The sequence below is a fragment of the Pleurodeles waltl genome, chromosome 3_2 (assembly GCF_031143425.1).
Source record: "Pleurodeles waltl isolate 20211129_DDA chromosome 3_2, aPleWal1.hap1.20221129, whole genome shotgun sequence".
Classification (NCBI taxonomy): domain Eukaryota; kingdom Metazoa; phylum Chordata; class Amphibia; order Caudata; family Salamandridae; genus Pleurodeles; species Pleurodeles waltl.
In genome coordinates, this window is record NC_090441.1 from 186371433 (window position 1) to 186398316 (window position 26884).

At 47.0% G+C, this 26884-nt stretch overlaps 1 protein-coding gene and 1 long non-coding RNA gene across 2 annotated transcripts in view; one reads left to right on the top strand and one right to left on the bottom strand.

The window, feature by feature from the left end:
* Window positions 1-26884, top strand: part of LOC138286667 (uncharacterized) — a 95172-nt gene that overhangs the window by 30673 nt on the left and 37615 nt on the right. The window lies entirely within an intron of this gene.
* The window catches only part of IHH (Indian hedgehog signaling molecule), a 154784-nt gene continuing 136191 nt past the window's right edge, over window positions 8292-26884 (bottom strand). The window contains exon 3 of the mRNA XM_069227134.1: window positions 8292-15482. Coding sequence (XP_069083235.1) covers window positions 14827-15482 — 656 coding nt within the window. The 3' untranslated portion in view covers window positions 8292-14826. The remainder of the gene's footprint in view (window positions 15483-26884) is intronic.

Here is a 26884-nt window from a genome sequence, read left to right on the forward strand (position 1 = left end):
TCGTGCAGAAAGGCACCGCTGAAGAGGGCCCCGCCGTGCAGAAAGGCACCGCTGAAGAGGGCCCCGCCGTGCAGAAAGACACCGCTGAAGAGGGCCCCGCCGTGCAGAAGGCACCGCTGAAGAGGGCCCGCCGTGCAGAAAGGCACCGCTGAAGAGGGCCCCGCCGTGCAGAAAGACACCGCTGAAGAGGGCCCCGCAGTGCAGAAAGACACCGCTGAAGAGATCCCCGCCGTGCAGAAAGGCACCGCTGAAGAGGGCCCCGCCGTGCAGAAAGGCACCGCTGAAGAGGGCCCCGCCGTGCAGAAAGACACCGCTGAAGAGGGCCCCGCCGTGCAGAAAGACACCGCTGAAGAGGGCCCTTCCTGTCAGGCAACGCTCCGCTGGGCCCCGCCGTCTCAAGCACCGCTCCGCTGGGCCCTTCCTGTCAAGCACCGCTCCGCTGGGCCCCGCCGTCTCAAGCACCGCTCCGCTGGGCCCTTCCTGTCAAGCTCCGCTCCGCTGGGCCCCTCCTGTCAAGCACCGCTCCGCTGGGCCCTTCCTGTCAGGCACCGCTCCGCTGGGCCCCGCCGTCTCAAGCACCGCTCCGCTGGGCCCTTCCTGTCAAGCACCGCTCCGCTGGGCCACGCCGTCTCAAGCACCGCTCGGCCCCGCCGTCTCAAGCACCGCTCCGCTGGGCCCTTCCTGTCAAGCACTGCTCCGCTGGGCCACGCCGTCTCAAGCACCGCTCCGCTGGGCCCTTCCTGTCAAGCACTGCTCCGCTGGGCCCTTCCTGTCAAGCACGGCTCCGCTGGGCCACGCCGTCTCAAGCACCGCTCCGCTGGGCCCTTCCTGTCAAGCACCGCTCCGCTGGGCCCCGCCGTCTCAAGCACCGCTACGCTGGGCCCTTCATCTCAAGCACCGCTCCGCTGGGCCCCTCCTGTCAAGCACCGCTCCGCTGGGCCCCGCCGTCTCAAGCACCGCTCCGCTTGGCCCCGCCGTCTCAAGCACCGCTCCGCTGGGCCCTTCATCTCAAGCACCGCTCCGCTGGGCCCCTCCTGTCAAGCACCGCTCCGCTGGGCCCTTCCTGTCAGGCACCGCTCCGCTGGGCCCCGCCGTCTCAAGCACTGCTCCGCTGGGCCCCGCCGTCTCAAGTACCGCTCCGCTGGGCCCTTCATCTCAAGCACCGCTCCGCTGGGCCCCTCCTGTCAAGCACCGCTCCGCTGGGCCCTTCCTGTCAGGCACCGCTCCGCTGGGCCCCGCCGTCTCAAGCACAGCTCCGCTGGGCCCTTCATCTCAAGCACCGCTCCGCTGGGCCCCTCCTGTCAAGCACCGCTCCGCTGGGCCCTTCCTGTCAGGCACCGCTCCGCTGGGCCCCGCCGTCTCAAGCACCGCTCCGCTGGGCCCTTCCTGTCAAGCACCGCTCCGCTGGGCCCCTCCTGTCAAGCACCGCTCCGCTGGGCCCCGCCGTCTCAAGCACCGCTCCGCTGGGCCCTTCCTGTCAAGCACCGCTCCGCTGGGCCCCTCCTGTCAAGCACCGCTCCGCTGGGCCCCGCCGTCTCAAGCACCGCTCCGCTGGGCCCTTCATCTCAAGCACCGCTCCGCTGGGCCCCTCGTGTCAAGCACCGCTCCGCTGGGCCCTTCCTGTCAGACACCGCTCCGCTGGGCCCCGCCGTCTCAAGCACCGCTCCGCTGGGCCCTGCCATCTCAAGTACCGCTCCGCTGGGCCCTTCATTTCAAGCACCACTCCGCTGGGCCCCTCCTGTCAAGCACCGCTCCGCTGGGCCCTTCCAGTCAGGCACCGCTCCGCTGGGCCCCGCCGTCTCAAGCACCGCTCCGCTGGGCCCCGCCGTCTCAAGCACCGCTCCGCTGGGCCCTTCATCTCAAGCACCGCTCCGCTGGGCCCCTCCTGTCAAGCACCGCTCCGCTGGGCCCTTCCTGTCAGGCACCGCTCCGCTGGGCCCCGCCGTCTCAAGCACCGCTCCGCTGGGCCCTTCCTGTCAAGCACCACTCCGCTGGGCCCCTCCTGTCAAGCACCGCTCCGCTGGGCCCCGCCGTCTCAAGCACCGCTCCGCTGGGCCCTTCATCTCAAGCACCGCTCCGCTGGGCCCTTCCTGTCAGGCACCGCTCCGCTGGGCCCCGCCGTCTCAAGCACCGCTCCGCTGGGCCCCGCCGTCTCAAGTACCGCTCCGCTGGGCCCTTCATCTCAAGCACCGCTCCGCTGGGCCCCTCCTGTCAAGCACCGCTCCGCTGGGCCCTTCCTGTCAGGCACCGCTCCGCTGGGCCCCGCCGTCACAAGCACCGCTCCGCTGGGCCCTTCCTGTCAAGCACCGCTGGCCCATTGGCACGCCCGGTTCTGTGTCGGGCAGTCCTTCACGACGCACTCTGCCCACCATGCCTCCTCCATGACCAGTGGTCTCTGTAATCCACCTGATGGACTGTGGCTTTGCACTCCCCAGAATGTCTCTTTATCAATCCTTACACACTCTCATTATCATCCCTTACACTCTCACTGTATCATCTCTTACACACTCTCACTGTATCATCCCTTACACTCTCTCATTATCAACCCTTACACACACTCACTGTATCATCCCTTACACACTCTCTGTATCATCCCTTACACACTCGCTGTATCATCCCTTACACACTCTCATTATCATCCCTTACACTCTCTCATTATCATCCCTTACACTCTATCATCCCTTACACACTCTTATTATCATTCCTTACACTCTCTCTTTCATCCCTTACACACTCTCTTTATCACCCATTACACTCTCTCATTATTAGCCCTTACATGGTCTATTTATCATTCTTTACACTCTCTCATTATCATCCCTTACACTCTCTCTTTATAATCCTTTACACACTCTCATTATCATCCCCTACACTGTACCATTCGTTACACACTCTCTTTATCATCCCTTACACACTTTCATTGTATCATCCCTTACACTCTTTCATTATCATCCCTTACACACTCCCTGTATCATCCCTTACACTCTTTCATTATCATCCCTTACACTCTTTCATTATCATCCCTTACACACTCTCATTATCATCCCTTACACTCTCTCACATCATCCCTTACACTCTCTCTATCATCCCTTACACACTTTCTTTATCTTTCCTTACACTCTCTCTTTATCATCCCTTACACTCTCTCACCATCATCTCTTACACACTCTCTTTATCATCCCTAACACTCACTCACCATCATCCCTTACACACTCTCATTATCATCCCTTGCACACTCTCTTTATCATCCCTTACACTCCCTCATTATTATCCATTACACTGTCCTTTTATCATTCCTTACACTCTCACTATCATCCCTTACACGCTCTTTTTATCATCCCTTACACTCTCTCTTTATCATCCCTTACACTGTCTCTTTATCAATCCTTACACACTCTCATTATCATCCCTTACACTCTCTGTGCATCATCCTTTACACTCTGTGTATCATCCCTTACACTCTCTCATTATCAACCCTTACACACTCTCACTGTATCATCCCTTACACACTCTCTGTATCATCCCTTACACACTCGCTGTATCATCCCTTTCACACTCTCATTATCATCCCTTAAACTCTCTCGTTATCATCCCTTACTCACTCTCATCACCATCCCTTACTCACTCTCATTCTCATCCCTTACACTCTCTCATTAACATCCCTTACACTCTCTCATTATCATATCTTACACTCTCTCAATATCATCCCTTACACTCTCTCTTTACCATCCTTTACACACTCTCACTGTATCATCCTTTACACTCTCTCTTTATCATCCCCTACAATCTCACTGCATCAATCATTATTCACTCTCACTGTATCATCCCTTACACTCTCACTGTATCATCCCTTACACTCTCTCAGTATCATCCCTTACACTCTCTCTTTACCAACCCTTACACACTCTCATTATCACCCCTTACCCTCTCTCTGTATCATCCCTTACACTCTATCTTTACCATCCTTTACACACTCTCACTGTATCATCCCTTACACTCTCTCTTTATCATCCTTTACACACTCTCACTGTATCATCCCTTACACTCTTTCATTATCATCCCTTACACACTCTCACTGTATCATCCCTTACACACTCTCTGTATCATCAATTACACACTTTCATTATCATCCCTTATACTCTCTCTTTTTCATCTCTTACTCACTCTCATCCCCATCCCTTACTCTCATTCTCATCCCTTACACTCTCTAACTACCATCCCTTACACTCTCACTGTATTATCCCTTACACTCTCTCTGTATCATCCCTTACACTCTCTCTTTATCATCCCTAACACACTCTCTTTATCATCCCTTACACTGTCTCTGTATCATCTCTTACACACTCTCATTATCAACCTTTACACACTCTCACTGTATTATCCCTTACACTCTCTCTTTATCATCCTTTACACACTCTCACTGTATCATCCCTTACACTCTCTCATTATCATCCCTTACACACTCTCACTGTATCATCCCTTACACACTCTCTGAATCATCCCTTACACACTTTCATTATCATCCCTTACACTCCCTCTTTATCCTCCCTTACACACTCTCTGTATCATCCCTTACACACTTTCATTATCATCCCTTACACTCTCTCTTTATCATCCCTTACCCACTCTCATCACCATCCCTTACTCTCATTCTCACCCCTTACACTCTCTAATTACCATCCCTTCCACTCTCACTGTATCATCCCTTACACTCTCTTTGTATCATCCCTTACACTCTCCCTTTATCATCCCTAACCCACTCTCTTTATCATCCCCTACACTATCACTGTATCATCCCTTACACACTCTCTTTATCATCCTTTACACACTTTCACTGTATCACCCCTTACACTCTCTCATTATCATCCCTTACACACTCTCATTATCATCCCTTACACTCTCTCTTTATCATCCTTTACAGACTCTCTTTATCAGCCTTTACACACTCTTTTTATCAGCCTTTACACTCTCTCATTATCATCCTATACACTCTTTCATTATCATCCCTTACACTCTCTCTCTATCATCCCTTACACTGTCTCTTTATCATCCCTTACTCACTCTCATCAGCATCCCTTACACACTCTCATTATCATTCCTTAATCACTTCCATCACCATCCCTTACACACACTCATTATCATCCCTTGCTCACTCTCATCACCGTCCTTTACACGCTCTCTGTATCATCCCTTACTCACTCTCATCACCATCCTTTGCACACTCTCATTATCATAACCTTACTTACTCTCATCACTGTCCTTTACACGCTCTCTGTTTCATCCCTTACACTTTCTCATTATTATCCCTTACACTCCCTCTTTATCATTTCTTACACTCTCTCATTATCATCCCTTGCACTCTCTCTTTATCATCCCTTACACTGTTTCATTATCATCCCTTACACTCCCTGTGCAGCATCCCTTACACTCTGTGTATCATCCCTTACACTCTCTTTTTATCATCCCTTACACTCTCTCACTATCATCCCTTACACACTTTCTTTATCATCCCTTAAACTCTCTCTTTATGATTCTTTACTCACTCTCATCACTATCCCTTACACTCTCTCATTAACATCCCTTACACTCTCTGTAATATCCCTTACACTCTCTCTTTATCATCCTTTGCACACTTTCTTTATCATACCTTACACTCTGTTTATCATCCTTTACTCACTCTCACATCCCCTACTCACCCACATCACCATCCCTTACACATTCTCAGTATCATCCCTTACACTCTCTCTGTATCATGCCTTACACTCTCTTTTTATCATCCCTTACACTCTCTCACTATCATCCCTTACACACTTTCTTTATCATCCCTTAAACTCTATCTTTATCATCCTTTACTCACTCTCATCACCATCCCTCACACTTTCTCCTTATCATTCCTTACACTCTCGTTATCATCCCTAACACTCTCTCATTATCATCCCTTACACTCTCTGTATCATCCCTTACACTCTCTCATATCCATCCTTTACACACTCTCATTATCATCCCTTACGCACTCTCATTACTATTCCTTATGCACTCTCTTTATCATTCTTACTCTCATCCCTTACCATCCCTTAGACTTACACACTCTCATTATCATCCTGAGGGAGGTATGTAGATTTCTGCTGTCCCTTCTCCCTGGAGGGGGGGGGGGAATGTAGCTGCTGCTGTCCGTTCTCTTTGGAGGGTGGTATGTGGATGCCCGCTCTCCCTTCTCTTTGGAGGTATGTAGTAGCTGCCCATTTTTGCTTCTCCCCCGAGGCAGGTATGTAGTAGTTGCCCCCAGTCCGTTCTCTCTGGAGAGTGGTATGTAGCTGCCCCGCTGTCCCTTCTCCCTGGAGTGAGGTATGTAGCTTCCCACTGTCCCTTTCTCACGGAGGGAGATATGTAGTAGCTGCCCGCTGCCCCATCTATTTGGAGGGAGGTATGTAGATGCCGCTGTCCTTTCTCCCTGGAGGGAGGTATGTAGCTGCCCACAGTCCCTTCTCCCCGGAGAGGGGTATAGGTATGTAGCTGCCCGCTGTCCCTTCTCCCTAGAGTGAGGTATGTAGCTTCCCACTGTCCCTTCCCCACGGAGGGAGGTATGTAGCAGCTGCCCGCTGCCCTATCTCTTTGGAGTGAGGTATAGGGAGGTATGTAGATGCCGCTGTCCCTTCTCCCCGGAGAGGGGTATAGGTATGTAGCTGCCCCGCTGTCCCTTCTCCCTGGAGTGAGGTATGTAGCTTCCCACTGTCCCTTTCCCACGGTGGGAGGTATGTAGTAGCTGCCCGCTGCCCCATCTCTTTGGAGTGAGGTATAGGGAGGTATGTAGATGCCGCTGTCCCTTCTCCCCGGAGAGGGGTATAGGTATGTAGCTGCCCCGCTGTCCCTTCTCCCTAGAGGGAGGTATGTAGCTTCCCACTGTCCCTTCCCCACGGAGGGAGGTATGTAGTAGCTGCCCGCTGCCCCATCTCTTTGGAGGGAGGTATAGGGAGGTATGTAGATGCCGCTGTCCCTTCTCCCTGGAGGGAGGTATGTAACCCACCTGTTGATGACCTGGAGTGTTGGAGTGTGGATCACAGAGGCACATGGAGCCACAATGGCCGCACACATTCGCAGTTTCTGAGAGTGACCTCTTCCTATCTGAAAGTAAAAAGCCAGGTGGAAATATAGTAGAAGATGGCACAAACCCTAGGGCTCATTTACAAGCCCCTTGCGCCCCCAGTTCAGCACTTTTTGTGGTGCACCAGTGGCGCACTGTGCAGGCCAACATCTACAAAGCCACTTTGCATGGCTTTCCATGGCCTATATATATGGTGTAAGCCAAATCAACACAAAGCGCACGTCACTGCATTGCCTTACACTGCGTCAGGGGGGTGTTCCATGTGCGTTGCTATGGGTTTACCCAAGCAACACCTATGGGGTTTGACACATTCCCAGATTTACAAGATTCTGTAAACCTGGTAATGCGTCAGAACTTTACGCCTCTCTAGAGGAAGCGCAACAAGGAGAAATATCTTTCGTTTTTTCCTTCTTTCTATGTGTGCTGCATGCTGCATTCTGCAGCACACACAGAAAGAGGAAAAATCCTCCATGGATTAATTTCTATGCAGGAAGGTGCCCCTCCTTCAAAGAAACGATCCTGTCTGCAAAGCAGGCATCCTTGTGCCATGGTGCAAGGGTGCCTACGTTGGCGCTAGGTGGCCCATTGTAGGCCATCACAGAGGGAGAGGACAGAAATGCGCCGTGTGTTGTAGATATGGAGCATTTCTGCCCTTTGTGGTGGTGCAGGGCACTGCGGTCACTTGCTGCGCTGCCCTGCGCCTCAGGGCTTGTAAATGAGCCCCCCAGGCTTTTGGTAATTGTTTGTGATGGAGGATCAGGTAAAGAGGTCTGGAACTGAATGTTTTTGATTTCATTGTAGTAGCCATCTACAATAATGCAAGAGAGAGAAAGGAAAACATGGGAGGCAAAAACAAAGAGACAGTGAGAAACAAACAGCATGAGAGACGAGGGAAAAGAAGAAAGAGAGAAGGAAGAAAGCAAAGCAGTCATAGATAAAAGAAGAACGACGTATATATAACAGAGGGATAAACAGGAAACAATGGGGAAAAAAACAGAGAAAGAGTTTAAAATACATAGAATGGACAAAAGACTGAGGTTGAGAAGGGAGGAAGGGAAGAAGAGACATCAGAAGGAACACATGGAAAAATGAGTGGAAGAGAAGGAAAGAGAAGGTCAAATAAGGAAATATACAGGTGATAGGGAGAACAATTGTGAGAAAATATTATAGAGAAGAAAACACACAAAGCTAGTGTTGTTCATAGTTTTATTAGAGGTTTCAGAAATGACCTGTAACCTGCAAGAGACATTTGACATGAGGTTAAATCACCAGTACAAAGAGGACTTCCAGTTTCCCCTGTGTTATAATACCCAAAAGACTCACACTTATATAATAAATCTTTAAATAATTATATGTTTTAAAAAATCTTCTTTCCTTCATAATTATCCATTCAAATATAATATTAATATTAATAATATAAAATGAATTTCTGTATTGACATCAAACATTTCCAAATCTATTTTACATTAAAAGAATAGAAAAATAAATATGTAGAAAGGCATCTCAGTAAAGGGCACTTGGATAAACACAGACAATGGACAGAGGGACAGTGTGAGAAAATGGTATATGTGTGTGTGCACAGATTTAATAATTAAGCCTTTAATGCATCTTTGAAAATCGTTTGTAAAGGACCCTCCCTCACTATAGAACTCCAGAGCTTTCCGTGCTGGGCCTCTGGACCTTTTTAATGTCCCAATTATCAAAGTGAAATGGGCCTGTATGTTTCTCAAATCAACGAGGATGGAATGGACCAGCTTCTGGTCCAGTCACAGGTGATACCTGTACCAGCCACTAGGTGGCGCTTTTCCCTGAATGAATGTGCCTGTGCCTGTGCCTGAAAAGATACCTGTTGCACTCCTGAAATGTTTTCTTCTGTTATATATATATATATATATATATATATTTTTTTTTTAATGCTTATTTTAACTATTATTTTGCCAGTTCTGCTAGCCACAGTTCGCTTTACAGGCAGGCGTTGCAAACATTATTCCAGCATTGAACTGAACCACTCCAGGCTTCCAGGGGCAGCTGGATTTCTGTGTTTTGGAATGATAAATGCATGTGCACCTTCTTTAGAATTACAACCTTAACCCCATTAGGACAGAAGGCTGTTATCACACAAGCAATTTACATGTGTCTTACATCTTCTTGTCCAAAGCAGACTCTGCAGCCCTTTTTATATTAAAAAGCCCCTTTCTTTGGATGCGTTATGGGCTGTGCCATGGCATGAAGGGGAGGCAATGATTTTCTGTTGCAAAATGTAAACATATTGGTTTGTGAAGTGCTGAGTACTTGGGGTAGGAGTCACTGGCCCAAGAATGTGTCACCTAAGGGATGCAGCGAATAAAAACCAAGTGAACCTACAGCCCGCCCACTGTAGTACCGCCACTGGAGGGAAACTGAATAAAAGACAAAGTGAGTCTGAAATATTTACATTCATTTTAATTAATATCTGCTTCTGCCTACTAGGTGATGTCTTCCACGGGGTGGCTTCACATATACTCTGATTACACATAGACGCTGATTACGAGTTTAGGTGTTATCTATTGCACTAGAGTAGTAACGATACCATGGGGCATGTTACTTATTGGGTGTGATCAATAACACCTATTACGAGTTGGTGGGGAATAACATGCAGATTTTGGTGTTTAAAACACCAAAATCCCCATAATATGGTAAATACGGTATGGTTTTTCACTGTTAAGTTTTGGAAGGTTTGATTTGGCAAAATTGAACAAAGGTTGAGGTATTTAACGCATCCAATTACCATCGGATGCGTTAAGTAACACTCAACTCATAATTCCGGCCTGTGCGCAAACAGGGTTTGCCCATAGGTCAGAATTCACCGACCAACTTGTAATCAGCCATAGACTTGTTTCCAATTTGGGGACCACAACACCAGTGACTAGCTCTCCTGGATGCAATGCTGGGGGAAGGTGAGTATGTTTGGTGCCTGAGATTCCATGGCAGTCTAGAACTTGGCAGACATTTTGAATTCCTCCTTAAACTTCCTTTTCCACCTGGTTCTGTTTTCAAGAATTGAACTATCAGCTATCAATGTTCTTAGGACTGTTCACTTTCTGAAATGCTCTGTCCTGGTGTGGTTGTCTCGCAGTACGCTTCTGTAACACCATTTATCCGTCTTCCATTAAAGACAATAAAAAACTCTTCCTGTTCCAGAACTTTTCTGCCCAAGTCCTACTGGGCCTAAACATCCACAGACAACCAACCCTGAAAAGCCAAACACCTTTTTTCACCTTATCTTGGACCAAGCTTCAGCTCAAACCACTATCTTCCAGATATTCAAGTGATTTGGAGGTTCCTAATTTTAAGTCCAGCTGTCCAGGTTCACTGGGTAGTTTTTTTAATGGATTTTGTTTTTAATGCCATGTAGGTGAGGCAAGTCCTCACAGTGCTGTGCATTACCCTTGCCCTACTTTATCTGAGGTGCCTCCTACACTCACTGCCACCACTGGTGTGCACCAGCTCTACACATATGTTCTGCATCTTATTCATAACAGAAGGTCATTCTTGAGAGTTTCTGAATAAGGTCCTTCTACCATGCCTGGCCTCTCTATTTAATTAATAATAATAATCAACAATTTAACAGAATACAATACCTGAGGACACAAATTAAGCTTTGGGCACACTACCTACTGATTTATATTTGGTAAGCAGCAATCTCCAGTTTGAGAAAAGAAACTAAACCCATAAATCTTTGAAACACCCTGTGTACCACGTACCTCATCATTCATTCTTCCACACTGGTCTGCATGAAACACCCAAACACTAGGAAGTAGCCTTGTGCCATCAAGCAATTAACAGTGTAAGATTTCTGTCTCAAATTACCCCAGACTCGCAGCTACTCCTGTTTTAGGTAAGTATCTGGGGTTCTTGAACCAAACATGCAGGTGAGATAGAACTCATGGACTTGATCGGTTTAAGAGAAGTAGTCTGCCAACACACATTCTTTTTCACATGTCAAAATACATCCTTTTTGATTAATTGGATCACACTCGCGTATGGAATCAAAAGAATTAATATCTAATCTGTTTTATTTGATGTCTATAAAAATATAGACAGAAAAGAGTAAGGATTCCACGTCTCCGCTGCTCACCGCCCTTCTGTACTGATCCACAAGTATATTCTGGAGCATAGACTAGCTACCACATCCCACAGATGGATGCTCAATAGAAACAAGTGCATGGCATGCAGACTTGTAGCATTTGTGACCAGGGTGCATGCACCCTAACCAGTTTTGGTGGTAGATTGTGGAGGACTATGAGTCCTGGATCAGTTTTACCACCTACATGCCTCTCTCCCCACCTGCTCTTTAAAGGATGTGATTGGCTGTCTTCTCTACATTGTTCACTGGTTTCCTCCAATACATCGACTAAAGTCAGCTTCTAAAAGTTATACTTAATTCTGACATATGTTTTGAACAACAAAGCATAGAGAGCACCAACTACCCAGCACTGATTTAATACCATTGAGTTCAATAACACCTACAATCAACTCAGCGTATGCAAAGCACAAGAGGCTGACATTTACAACCGAGCCATAAATCATTGAAACGATTATTAATTCTTGCCGCCTTCATTACTCTAGTTCTAGTTAGGATTGTATCTTTTTAGTCCAATATAGTCGTTCAACCTGACACTACCTTTCACTTTGGGAGTCCTGCAGTAATATATTTTTCGTGCAGTTTATTTTGGTCACTCTGTTTTTGTTATTTATCTTGTCAGCGCAATTTTTTTAAGTTAATTTTGTGAGCCACTGGCACCCTTTTATATGCTTTGTAGCAGCAGCTTAACCGTCTCAGCACCAGTTCTCTCATTTATTTGTTTACAAGTAAAGGAACCTTGGTATTAGTTTGCAGTTGCTCTGCTTACAGCTGACTCATGGTCTGTACTTCAGGCATATTTCAAAGTCATTGTCTGCTTACAAAGCCCTTTCAATGAGTGTCCTTTGCACCCTCATTCCATGCCCAGGAACACGAGGGCACTGCACCCTTCCCTGACCATTACTTTGCAGAGCAGGGTGTGCCACAGAGACCCTGTTAATAACCAACCACGCCCCAAAGGGGCACCAGAAATCCAAGGGTACCACCACTGGTCAAGACAGGTCAACCTTCAGAAATGGTCACTACTGGACAGACAGCGAAAGGGGAGAGACATCAGGTGTTATCCTCGATGCGGGTGATATTATTAATTTATTGTGTGTGCTTTCAGTACGCCCAGACACAGCTATAGGGGTACACTCACTGCTCACAGCACATTGTGGTACTGCAAATGGATCATTTTCACCTGACCAATACCCCTCCCTGCAAGAAATACAATACTTATGGACAGGTGACAGCTAACATATATCCACAACAAACACATCCTAGAGGTGTTCTTCTGTCATAATCGGAGGACACAAAAGCAGTCCCACATGGAGCATGCACAAAGGAAAATCTTTGCCTAAAAACAGACTTTGTTTTCAGTGTGTCCCAGTGGAAGAGTGGGCCACAAACCTGGTGAGATGACTGTTGCAGAAAATAAGCCCTGGGTCAGGTCATATGTGAGATTTGGTTATGCAGGATTGAAAAAATGGTTTGTAAAATTAGTTCTAGTTCCCGAACAGTGCACTAAACTTTTAATAGTAAGATTCCCTACAAACTCCTGTCATACCTATAACCTGACACTGTCACAGGGGTTTTGCATTTCCTAAATTTGTGAATATACATCCTCACATCTAGTGGCTGTGTCTGACTACCATGATCTCATGTGACTCAACTCTCACTTGCCCGGAGTAGAAGCCCTCCAACAAAATGTGAATCACAAGCAACAAGCAGAGATCTGAGCCTTAACACCTCCAGTTACTTACAGATCCCTAGTCTAAAAGGTTGTGAAGTTCACAGGCACTCCTTGAGTCCCATATTTCAGATGGTGCTAAAATGCTTTTCACTACAAGTCGAAGCTCCTAGAGGTGAATATCTATTATCAGTGTGTGCTCTATAGAGCTTCCATACATATACATTAGATGAAAAACAAAGCAAGTTCACATCAAATACTAAAGCAAAAACGAGGAGAAAAAGGAATAAATTATTGCAGTGTACATAAATGCAAATTTAGTTTGGAATGTTTTAGGCTGACACATATTCTAGGTGATTACTAGTTCACTATATGGTAGTTCCTCTCTATGGCAGCTTTCTGCAAGGCACTGCAAGCAGTCCCCACTCAGGAAACAGACTGTCTTTCTGTGGGCTGTTGATTTTTCACAAGGAAAAAAGCTTAACAAAATGAACGTAGCTTTGGTATTGATTGTCCCCTCTACAATTCCATTTGAGAATGTTCTACTCCATTCGATGTTGAATAGGGCCTAGAGACAAACAGGAGATATCCTATATAACATACAATCTAATATCTTGTTTCAACTGCACCTTCACCTGTGTGGCTCTTGGTTCTGCAGTCATTTATGTGAGCTGTGTCTTTTTAGTAACTGTCTCTTAGAGACTACTGGAAGGGCCACATTGTCTACGGAATTCAGCGTGGACTCTCTTTAGGGTTTCATACAGAGCAAACAGATGTAAATGGGGTGGGGGCTTACAGATTTATTACACAACAATGATATACCAAATTCCCATAAACTCCGGTGACTGATTGAAACTTCTGTATAGGAATGCTGTAAACTTCCACAGATCAGTAATCAAAACGAAGACCCGAGCTCGCCATGAACATGAATCACTCGAATGATGTATTAAGATAAACCAAGGGGTTGAGTTAATCCTGAGGGTTTCAGGAGTAACATTCAGAAGGTATTCTTGGAAAAGATGGCAAATGCATGGAACTATTGTTAAGCAAGACTGTTGAAGGCGACCCTCAAAAACAGAATTAAGAAAAATGTGTATGTGGTAGTTGCAGAGTTAAATCACTGTAAGAGCAAACACTTCGCTGGGGACTAGGAGATGTCTATGTTTTGGCTGAAGGCAAGGAAGGGACAATCTAGATGGGTCTGTACTAGCTTCCTGGCTACAATATGTCTTTGTATATGTTAAATATTTGCAGTAAGCAATCAATAAATTGAAGATCAGGTTCAAGACCTCCAATAAAGCATTTTGGTCTAAGCAGGCTTTGCCTCCCTTAAGTCACCTCCTCCCGTTCCCCACCCCGATCCACCCATCCCTGAATTAATATTGGAAAATAAGTCCACCCATCAGGGAGGGACGCTTGTTCCCAGATGTCTGATTGTGAAGTTGCTCAATTCAAGCAGGCCTTACATGACTCCTGCTGCACCCTTGGACATCAGCAATTTCTTTGTGTGGTGTCTGGTCTGGTGGGCAGGAATGGACCAGGAGTCTGCACTTCTGCTTCCATAGACTAGGCTCGAGGATAGGCTGAGTGGATTCCACTTTCTGGTGTCCAGCCAACAATGTACAGCTCACTCACACAGTATTCTCCTAGAGTCCTTCCCCATATTTCAGACTCATGAATAGGACAATTCTTTTTTACAAATTCAAATAAGCGAGCCTGCAGTATGTCTCTGTCCCAGGCCTCCAAGCTGAGCAGGGCTATTGGGGAGTACGGAAGTGGGGAGACAGTCGGTGTCTGCTGCCCACTCTGTTCACGCACTCCAAAGATCTCCGTGCTGCATCACCCCATGCCAACATCAGGTGTGCTGGTGCCGCCTAGCGGGCTAGTCTCCTCTCTCCTTTTCCTTTTTCCTTCCCTGGTCCTCCTCTGTGCTCAGCTCTTTGTAGAGGGCATCCCAAGAGGGTGGAACTGTTCTTTCATGAGCAAGAGCTTGCCAAGCCGGTAAAGAAGACGTGAGTACCAGTGCATGCCCTCTGGCTGTGTCTCTGGCCTTCCCGTGTGATGGTAAAGCCGCAGTGGCCAGAAGGCTAGCTGTGCCAGCTGATGCTTTTGGACCACGGCATAGCAGGATACGACTACATCGTCTACCAACAATGTACCATGGCTGGTGAGGGGTGCGTAAGCACCTGAGTCAGTCTGGGTGGTGACAGAAACCACCCTAGCAGGCTGCAGCCCAAGTACCCCCTCTATAAGGACGTAATGTCCAGGCCGCACGTGGCTGGCAAAAATTGTACTGAAGTCTGTAAGTGGCACAGTGAAGTTATCTGCAACAAAGAGCAAATGTGCCGCAGTGAGGGCCAGTCTGCGTGGTGGGTCTTGTGTTTCCACCACATAGAACTCTTTCACTGCTGTAGAGTCTCTGTCCAAGAAGGTTAAAAAATCACTGTAGGCTCTGCGGCCGCCCTCATCCATGCACAGCACTCGATGACCGGGCTTCAACTCCGCGATGGGGACCTTCATGCCACTCTCCAGCGTTGCCAGGGCCCTTGCAGGGAAGCAGCCACCAGTCTTTGCTGCAGCAGAATGTTCTAAAGAAAAGATAACAAAGAGTCAGTAAGTAAGAGCAGCGCATTGTCGGATCCTCAGTACCAGCAGTATTATCATTCTAGCCCAAATCAAAATCCCCAATAATACCAGGTCTTTAGAGGAAGCACCATGTTATCCGAAGTCACACCAAGTTGTTAATCAACAATGAGGGAAATCACATCTTAAAATGGAGGTCAATCCAAAACTACACCAGGGATGGGGTGCAGGCGGGAAAGCGAGAGGCTGTGAGGGAATGAATCGCCCCACAGGGTGAAGGCGAACTCCTATCACAGGACCTGAGAAACATTCTATCAGGCAATTGATAAACTCACAAGCGATAGATATTGAGAAAACAGATAGTTTAGAGATCGTTGGCATCTCTTGTAGAGCTTCCCATTGTCATGTAAAAGTTTGTAGTATGGAATCTAAACTCTACAACCTGCTCTTTTGACCCTTTATTTTTGAATATTGTAGACTTAAATAGACTTAATATTTTTAGGCTGTTGGACCCATAAGTTATACTCTTCTCTTTTGAACAGTATAGATTCATGAATCCATATGTTACAACCTTCTCTTTCTGAATCCATTAGTTAAAACCTTCTCTTTTGAAAATGTTATACTCTGGAATGCATAAATTACAACCGCTCTTTTGAATATTTTAGACTCTAGAATCCATAAGATACACATTCTCTTTTGAACATTATAGACTCGGACATCCATATGTTACAACTTTCTCTTTTAATATTTTAGGCTCCTGAATCCATTAATTAAACCCTTCTTTTTTCAAAATGATATACTCTGGAAGGCATAAGTTACAACCTTCTCTTTTCAATATATTAAACTCTGAAATCCAGAAGTTACAACCTTCTCTTTTGTAAAATTTAGATTCTGAAATCCATAAGTTACAACTTTTACCTTTAAACATTTTAAACTCTGGAATCCATAAGTTACAACGTTCTCCTTTAAATCTTTTAGACTCTGTCGTCCATAAGTTACAACCTTCCCTTTTGAACATCATAGACTCAGGAATTCATGTGTTACAACCTTCTCCTTTTAATATTTGGACTCCTGAATCTATAAGTTAAAACCTTCTCTTTTAAAAATGTTATACTATGAAATGCATAAAGTACAAACTTCTCTTTTGAATATTTTAAACTCCGAAATCCATAAGTTACAACCTACTCTTTTGAAAATGTTAGACTCTGGAATGTATAAGTTACAACCTTCTCATTTGAATATTTTAAACTCTGAAATCTATAAGTTACAACCTTCTCTTTTGAAAATGTTAGACTCTGGAATGCATAGGTTATAACCTTCTTTTATGAATGTTTTAAACTTTGAAATCCATAATTTACATCCTTCTCTTTCGAAAGATTAAGACTCTTGACTCCATAAGTTACAATCTTCTCCTTTAAACTGTTTAGACTCTAAAATCCATAAATTACAACCTTCTCTTATGAATATTTTAGACTCTGGAAACCATAAATTACAACTTTTAGCTTTAAATATTTTAGACTGTGGAATCCACAATTGACAACTTTCTCCTTTAAATCTTTTAGGCGCTGTCATCCATAAGTTAAAACCTTCTCTTTTGAATATTTTAGACTCTGGAATCCATAAGTTACAATGTTCTCCTTAAATATTTTAGACTCTGGAATCCATAAATTACAACCTTCTCTTTTAACTCTTTTAGACTTAAAAATCCATAAGTTACAACTTTCTCTTATAAATATTTCAGATTCTGGAATCCATAAGTTACAAATTTTACCTTTAAATCTTTTAGACTCTGTCGCCCATAAGTTACAACCTTCTCTTGTAATATTTTAGACTCTGGAATACATAAGTTACAATCTTCTCCTTTAAATCTTTTAGACTTTAAAATCCTTAAGTTACAACTTTCTCTTATGAATGTTTTAGACAGTGGGAACCATAAGTTACACCTTTTACCTTTAAATCTTTCAGAATCTGTCATCCATACGTTACAAACCTTCTCTTATGAATATTTTAGACTCTGGAATCCATAAGTTACAACTTTTACCTTTAATTCTTTTCGACTTTGACGTCCATAAGTTACAACCTTCTCTTTTGAATATTTTAGACTCCCTAATCCATAAGTTACACGTTTTCTTTCAACTATTTTGCCCCAAACCATCTTATCTTAAAATAGAACATGCTTTCCACAGCCTCTCCCTTTCCCCATTCACTTACAGTATGAGTACAACTGAAAGCCAATTATATATTTTGATATGTCCAGTCAGCTGCCTGAATATCTATTCCTGTATGGTAAGCTAACAGCCAGGAAGTCAATACAAACATATAAACAAAGGCACAGATTTACTAATATTTAACTCGGGCAGTTGTGCAACTCTAAGAACAAGTCGTGCAACAACGGAGCACAAAAGGCAGTGTTGTCAACTATCCATTGCAACATATAGGGGGTGATTCTAACATTGGCGGGCGGCGGAGGCCGCCCGCCAATGTTCCCCCGTCAAAATACCGCTCCGCGGTCGCAAGACCGCTGAGGGTATTTTGAGATTTGCCCTGGGCTGGCGGGCGGCCGCCAAAAGGCCGCCCGCCAGCCCAGGGCAAATCTAACTTCCCACGAGGACGCCGGCTCAGAATTGAGCCGGCGTAGTGGGAGGGTGCGACGGGTGCAGTTGCACCCGTCGCGTATTTCAGTGTCTGCTTTGCAGACACTGAAATACTTTGTGGGGCCCTCTTACGGGGGGCCCTGCAGTGCCCATGCCATTGGCATGGGCACTGCAGGGGCCCACAGGGGCCCCGCGGCACCCCCTACCGCCATCCTGTTCCTGGCGGGAGACCCGCCAGGAACAGGATGGCGGTAGGGGGTGTCAGAATCCCCATGGCGGCGGAGCGCGCTCCGCCGCCATGGAGGATTCTGGAGGGCAGTGGTAAACCGGCGGGAGACTGCCGGTTTACCCTTTCTGGCCGCGGCTGAACCGCCGCAGTCAGAATGCCCTTGGGAGCACCGCCAGCCTGTTGGCGGTGCTCCCGTGGTCGGTGACCCTGGCGGTCACCGGCCGCCAGGGTCAGAATGACCCCCATAATGCCCTGAAAAGTTGATGAGAGCACAGTACAAAATGCCTTTGCACTGCCGTGTGCCAGCCCACTATAGTCTGTACAAAGAGGGTGTAACAGGGCAGAAAAAGAGTAAACATGCATAGGCTTTCACACAAAGCCAGATAGACAAAAATTGTGTGATCTGGGTTTCCCAGACATCCTAGCACCACTAGACACCAGGCACAAACAAGTGGCAAGCAGAATTCTGTGCAATATTTCTAGGTGTGACGTGTAGTAGTGGCAGAACTACACGTTTAAACCAGTTTACCCTTGGAAGGTGGTCCTCACATTGAAATGTGTATTGTGAAGAATTACTGTGTGCCACAGCACAGCACTTAGCATGATGCAAAAAATTGACATTTTAGTGCAAGAACTGCTATGACATCATCTTCATGACTCCTACTACATATAGAACTGCACAACTGTATTCCTGTTTGCACAGTGCACCACTGCAGATTTTCATACAACGCTGTACTGTTTGAACATTAGTAAATCTGAGCCCAAGGCTTTAAAATTAAGAGTGAGGGAGTGAGTGGGTAGGTGTGGTACGAGTGGGAGATTGACTACAAGAGAAGCTAAAAGTGATTAGAGAGGCTGAGCGAACGAGGTAATGGGTGAGTGAATATAGTATGTGGGCACTATGGAATGAGAGAGTGAGCAAGTTAGGGAGCTTTGAGTACAAATCTTCAAAATCAAAACAAATTAGTGCAGGAGCTTTCATCTGCACAGATGTCATCAGGGTACAAAGCTCCCAGTAACAATATTTTTAATATCACCCTGCGTTACATCTTGACTTAGGTATAATGCATTCTCTCTGCCTGGTTTCCCTGGTACCTGATGCTTAGCCAGGGTGTCTGTGATGTCATAGAATGTTTATGTATGCCTGGAGAAGTCACCTGCAGAGAGTGGGCTGAGCACCGGGTGCTGCTCCTGGTGGGGTGTTGATGTACCATTGAGATGACACCTAAAACCTGTAAACAAGTCTCTATTCTTCATCATAAAACCTGCGCTACCTGCCTACTGATGATTTATCTTTGATTGCAACACCCTGTTTGACTTTTCTGTGCATGGCCAGATTACCAGAATGGAGTGGACCGAAATAAAGATGTAGAAAAAAAATATTCCTTTCACCATCACAGTTCAACATGTTTATTTCGTAAAGTTTCTTCACCGCCACATTAACTCTGCTGTATGTAAACACTTCAAAGCTAATAAGGGGGCGATGTGACCTAGTTACTAAGAGTTAACAGTGGACACAACCAACCTGAATTCTGATCTTAGATCACTATTTACTATTCACAATACCCTGGTTGCATAGCCCTGCGCTGCCATATTGTGTGTGGCTAACCATATCCCGATTACATAGTCATGCACCGCCATATTGTGTGTGGCTAACCATATCCTGGTTACATAGTCATGCACCGCCATATTGTGTGTGGCTAACCATACCCTGGTTACATAGTCATGCACTGCCATATTGTGTGTGGTTAACCATACCCTGGTTACATAGTCATGCACTGCCATATTGTGTGTGGCTAACCATATACCGATTACATAGTCATGCACTGCCATATTGTGTGTGGCTAACCATATCCCGATTACATAGTCATGCACCGCCATATTGTGTGTGGCTAACCATATCCCGGTTACATAGTCATGCACCGCCATATTGTGTGTGGTTAACCATACCCTGGTTACATAGTCATGCACCGCCATATTGTGTGTGGCTAACCATACCCTGGTTACATAGTCATGCACTGCCATATTGTGTGTGGCTAACCATACCCTGGTTACATAGTCATGCACTGCCATATTGTGTGTGGCTAACCATATACCGATTACATAGTCATGCACCGCCATATTGTGTGTGGCTAACCATATCCCGATTACATAGTCATGCACTGCCATATTGTGTGTGGCTAACCATATACCGATTACATAGTCATGCACCGCCATATTGTGTGTGGCTAACCATATCCCGATTACATAGTCATGCACCGCCATATTGTGTGTCCCGCACTGTGATATTGTTGGCTAACAATATCCCGATTACATGCTATTGAGAATTCTAGATCACAAATGATGCGCGGCTGCAGGTTGCATACAATATCAGGGCATGTTGTAGGGCCAAAGGACATTATATTATATGATGTTACTGTTTGTGTGATTTGGACCCTTGACTCATGTGGCTTTGGTTCTTTTTCTTGGCCTTCTAAGATGGTTCTCTGGTACCTCACCTCTCCCCTTCTTGCGCCTGGTGTTCCTGCTCAGTATTTCTTCCTTGTGGATCTGAATGAATGAATATCTTTATTGTTTGGTTAACGGAGAGGTTCTGGAGTAGACGGGGTTCCACGCTACAGAACTAGGAGGTAGGGGTGCTGGGCATGGCCTGAGGCACCGGGGTGCCAATGTTACAAGAACACTGGGTGGCACTGGCATGGGTCCGGAAGTGCCACGGGCAGCTCAGGAAGAGCTGTGTCCTTCCAGTCCTGCCACGCGTCATCCGGGTCGTTCTGCACGCCCATGGGTCATGTAGTTTATTCTAGATCGGTAAATTGTTCTGCCTAGAGACAGGACCAGGAAGGTTGCTCTAGACACACATGGGGGAGCTAGGTTGCCCAATGTGTCCAGACAGGCTGTTCTGCTTAGATCAACTAAATCAACTGCTTAGATCAACTAAATTGTCCTAGAAAAACAGGTAGTCAATTGTACTGAAAAATAGGCTGGTAAGTTGCTCTAGACACTCACGGAGGACTAGTTTCTTCTACACACACAGTTTGATTGTCCAGCATCCCAGATAAGAGGTAGGGTACACCTGAGAAGGCGAAAGGTAAATTGTTCTAGACAACCTGAGGGACATGTTCGTTATTCTGGCCACCATGAGAGGTGGGTAGGTCTTTTCTGGACACCCTGGGGATGAGGTTGTTCTTCTAAACAACGTGGTGGACAAGGGGATTATTCTAGGCGTTTCCAGACTTCTGTAGGTACAGGTGGGTAGTTTAAAAAGCCGGTTGGACAGGTGAGTATTTTTAAATACCTGGATGGCCAGCTGGTTTGCTCTGAGCATCCTAGGGGGCAGGGTGGTTATTCTAGACACCCAGAGGCAAGTGGCCTGGGGCTGGGCACACAGTGGGGCAGCTAGGTCAAAGACTCCGAGCGAAGCCTGGTGCCCAGGCGGTGCCCAGTCCAGCCATGCTCGGACCCTCGCTGACCCTCCTGGGACCCGTGCCCCTCCCTCGCCCCTGGTCAGCGTCTCCCGGCGCACAGCACCACTGTGTTCCCTAAATACACGCTGTTTACACTCTGTGTCCAGCACTGACGCCCTCTTTGGTTGGGGGCGGTGGTGAACGCCCCCCAGTCACCCCCGATGCCAGTTTGTGTTTGTTCATCTGTATAAAAGAGGCTTCTTCGCCGCCCCCACCCCACGCTCCCGGCGCCAGCCCTGCTGACACCACCGACCACAGCCGTGTGCTCTTGCTGCCACGGGCGGGGGCGAGGTGTTTACTGCTGGTCACAGTGGTGGGGCTGGAGCGGCGGGCCTCGCCCTCGTGGTCTTGTTACTGTATTTAGAAGACAGAGGTGAATGTAAAGCTCCTTGTTCTAGCCCCCCCCCCCCTCTCTGTCTCCACCCACCTGCTACTGGCCCCGAACTCCCTCTCATCCGGGGTAGACAAGCCAAGCCCCCCTGGACTCCATGGAGTCTACCTGTGACCCTGACCTGGACACAGTAAGCTTCCCTTTGCGCACAGATGTGCCCAGCTGTCTGCCTGACCCGGATGTGCTCCCTGGGGGCCTCTGCCTGGCCACAGCACACTGAACCCTCCTAAAAGTGGCAGCGGTATTCAGCTGTCCCTCAAGATCTGTCCAGTGTAACACCACACAGCAGAGATTGGAAACATCCCAGAAAAGAACAGAACATAATATGGTGTAACACAACATCCCATAACACACAACTGCACAACACTGCATGACACTCGTCACACCATACAACCATTCAATGCAAGACCGTATGAAACTGGCACAGACAAGTGGGAAGCTGGACACTGAGCAATATTTGTAGGTGTAACATCTGCATTTGTGCATTGCAGCGTCGCATGACAGCGCAGCTTGGCACACCATTTCAAGATATGAGCATGAAAAGCAACCCTTTGGGCATCGGACCAGCCTCTTTGTCGCCCCCAACCCCGCCGGCTAAACCTGTAAAGCGTATTTCAGGGACAATATGTTAGTGACGAGTGGTTACCTATTGGACACGATGTAAGCAGCCATTAACGCACCTCGCCGTGCCACAATTGTGGAAACAGATTGTGATGTGTTGAAGGGTCTTCTGAGCAGCAGGCATTGCGGTGGCCGGCTCCACAGCACGCAGCTGCCGACCCGCGTTTATCAAGAAGCATCACACCACAATGCAGAGCTTTTGGGGTGATTCTGGGCAGCACAGTCAACTGCCGTCTCTCAGTGGCTGATTTTGGGGTCTGCAGCCAATCAAGCCCCGAGTCACACATTCCCCTCTCCCATCAGCCACCGGGTGCGGACGCGTAATCGAAAACCAAAACCCTAACTGTGGAGTGTCCCTTCCATGTTATTCTGCAAATTTTATTGTATTGTAATAGAATTTATATAGCGCTTACTACCCCTGACGATGCGTCGAAGCCCTTTTCGGCGAGTAGCACGCTACTTCGGAAATGAAACAAGAACAAGAAACAATCTCTAGCAGAGAAGTGACCCTTCTCAGGGATTCAGGAGCTTCTACCAAAATGGCTCTGTTAGAAACCAAACCAAGATCACTCAGGCAAGGAGTGGGGGGTTTGAGTGTACTATCGCAGGTTACTGGATCACTTAGGGTAGCCCCTCCTGCACTGACTTTCTAAACCTACTGCATTACAGCATACGTTAACAAACAAATGACCTTCCACCAACCGAACGGACACCTGTGATCCGCCTCTCTTTTCCTTCAGACATCCCCTGGATCCGCTGATCCAACAGCGGGGGACGCTTGTTCTCTCACCTGGCGGCCAAATTTTGGAGCAATCCCCCTGCACCTCCGGAACGCCGCATCGCTCCGGGAATTCAGAAAACGACTCAAGAATTGGCTGTTGGAATGAACAGAGCACCGCGATGCAGCTAGCAACTCCAGCGCCTTGAGGCCTTCACGGGTGATTTGCCACGCTTTATAAATCCTGATTGATTGATTACATGACTCCCATGAGGAATTTCCAGTGGATCAATGACGAGTGGTTTCTACTGGATTCAGCGGCTGGAAAATGTGTTTTTGAACACATAACTAAATTCTACAGAGTGGATTTGAAGTGTTTATAGGTTGCGATTTTTGTGTTAGGTTGCTTTTTTGAGTTACCCAATAGAAGTTTGCTTGCTTTTTATGCAGTACATTATTAGACAAATGTCTAAAAAGCTAGGTTTCAATCTTTCATGGCTGCCCAGCTGGAATTTTCTGCTCAGTCTCTTAATTTTGCTCATAGAATAAAAGTGCTCCTGTGGTGGTTGTAACCTGATTGGCTGTGGTCTCTAGCTAGGCCTTGCTACACCTCAAGGAGACATAAGCAGAGAAGGGGGGCTCATGTGCTGCTCACACGTGACCACAGAACACATCCCACCTGTACTGATAGCCATGCACTGGCTCCCACTGAAAAAACACAAGCGTTAACATGAAGCTTTAGGTATCAGACACTAATGTACCTTTGAAATAAAAACCTCAGAAATTCACTGAATAAAAACGGTTAAGTGAAGTTATGGTTACAAAACAAAACCTAAAAACCACTGAAATTCACCGGTTATGGTTTGGCAAACTAAGATAACTACGTGTTCATCATGCACTGCTTATGACTAGGGCTCCCTGTTTTATGGTATTTATTTTGTTAACATTTCCATCTGTATTTATCCTTATTTATTTTGTATTTTGAGAATTTTTGTGGGAGACCTAAAAGGGTTTATTTCCACATTTCTTTATCTTTTAGACGTGCACGAATACGTAGATGCCTGTTGTGTTTTAGCAAATTAAGCAACCACATATAACAAAACACTACACCCACAGGTGCATAGTAGCGTTATACTTCAAATACATGTTAACAGATGCCTGTATTTAAGGAGCTCTCATCTTGTTTTTTATCTCCGCAAGCTGTCTATCTGCTCAGCAGTTGCCCAGGAATTCACGAAAGACAGCACGGTCAGTCTCTCCTAAAAAGGACAATTTTCAGTAGTTTTCCTCTTTTAAAGATAAATACAGACAAGAAACATTGTTTGCTGCCTGTATTTATCTTTAAAATTCACTAAAAATGGAAAACTAGGAGCCTTACGTTTGATCATACATACGACATCCCTGAAGATATGTAAATGCCATCCTCGATGGCAGCACTAATGGTATACCTGGTGAGAGCACCATGAGGTACCAATAGTATGATTGTGGCTGTGTGCAGCGTGGGCTGTCTGCCGGACCAGATGATGTGGCCAACCCTCCACAGGTGGTCAATCCCCACGGCACAAGGCCTTCAACACTTCACAGCAGGGGTTAAGGCCAGGCCCGCACCCAACTCACACTCCACATCAGGGGTTAAGGCCAGGCCCTGCACCCAACCCACACTTCACAGCAGGGGTCAAGGCCAGGCCCTGCACCCAACTCACATTCCACAGCAGGGGTTAAGTCCAGGCCCTGCACCCAACGTTTTGAGGTTGACCAACCCGTACTGCATACAGCTGTAGAATGTGTACACACACACACACACACACACACCACACACACTGGGAGGATGCATTATGCGGGTGAAATTACCCTACTTGCACACAGAGAGGTATCAGCAAATTAGCGCACTTCTCCATCTTTTCCATGGAGAAAGGATGCTCATGGTAGAGACCTGCCGGCAGTAGAGGGATACCACAAGCCACCCTCCTGACAAAGAGCATGCTGTCAGTCTAACCCACGCTGCCCAGGATACACCCCCTCAATTCTCGAAAATAGCTCTGTCCTTGCTGAAAAATCAAATAAACACCCCAAGCCAATTGGTAAACAAAGACAAGGCTTGCTAAAGCCTTCAGTCATGGCGCCACGCGTCAGTCAGTGTCATTGACCACCAACCTGTAGTCAGACGGTCACCCACCGTCCCAGCCAAACAGACACCTCTCTGTGCTCCTGGCACTCCTCCACCCATGCACGCCCCGCTCTAGTGCCCAGGTCCACTATCTCTCAATAAGCCCGACCCCTCAGGGTGGTTGGGTTTGTTCTGGAGGAGAGTGCAGCAATAGATTTGTTTGAAGGGCCGAAGGTCAGGGTCTGCTTCTAATATTATAACTGGTCGCGAGCCGAGCTCACAACGTTCCCACTGTCCAGCCAATGCCCAGCTGCGTTACACCCAGTGAGTGAGAAGTCCGTGCTGTGTCCTGTAGATGCTCAGGGCAGGGGTCGTGGGACCAGACCTCTGGTCTGAGGGCACACAGTGATCTGGGTGTGCAGTAAGGAGATAGGCCTCCTTAGGTGAAATGCCAGTAGACTATGCTGGTCCACCGTGGTCTCAGCCTTGAAGAATTAGCCCACTTCTTTCTTTCCAGGTTGGTGGCCACCACTTAATTTGAAGATCTTTTAAGGAGATACCAGTTGGCCTCTGGCATATAAAATTAACAAACTAAACATGGTGCCCAGTACCGGAAAGGTATGCACAGGCCCGCAGACCAACGGAGGCCCAGGTTTGAGGGACAAAAGCCAAATGATGGTCCTTGGAACGGTTCTGGCCCTCGTGAGGCGCTCTGCCCACCCTGGGTACTGCTCCAAGACCCCACCTGTATCCTACTGAGATCTGACTGTGCAGCCCCCCTGGCAGAAAGACCACGCAGCTGAGGCACACTCACTTCTTGCTTGGGTGCTGACCCATAGGAAGGAGGCACCAATTTTATCCTAATCCTCTGGCGTGTGTAAGTTGGTGAGGTCCTTTCAGGGCAGTCGCAGGCAGAGAGTGTGGATAGGGGGACCATGCAGAGCAATTGTCCAGACATTATCCCTTTGTTAACATATAATTATTGCCATAAATATATCCAGTTTCTGATGATTGGGAACGGCGACATGATGTAACGTATACACAGAAGCTCAATAAAAACATTTTAAAAACATGCATTGCTGTGACTCATTCCACAGACTTAGGGGGTCATTCTGACCCTGGCGGTCCATGACCGCCATGGCGGAGGGCGGCGGTAGCACCGCCAACAGGCTGACGGTGCTTCCTGGGCGATTCTGACCGCGGCGGTAAAGCCGCGGTCAGAAAAGGGGAGCTGGCGGTTTCCCGCCGGTTTCCCGCTGGCCCAGGGAATCCGCCATGGC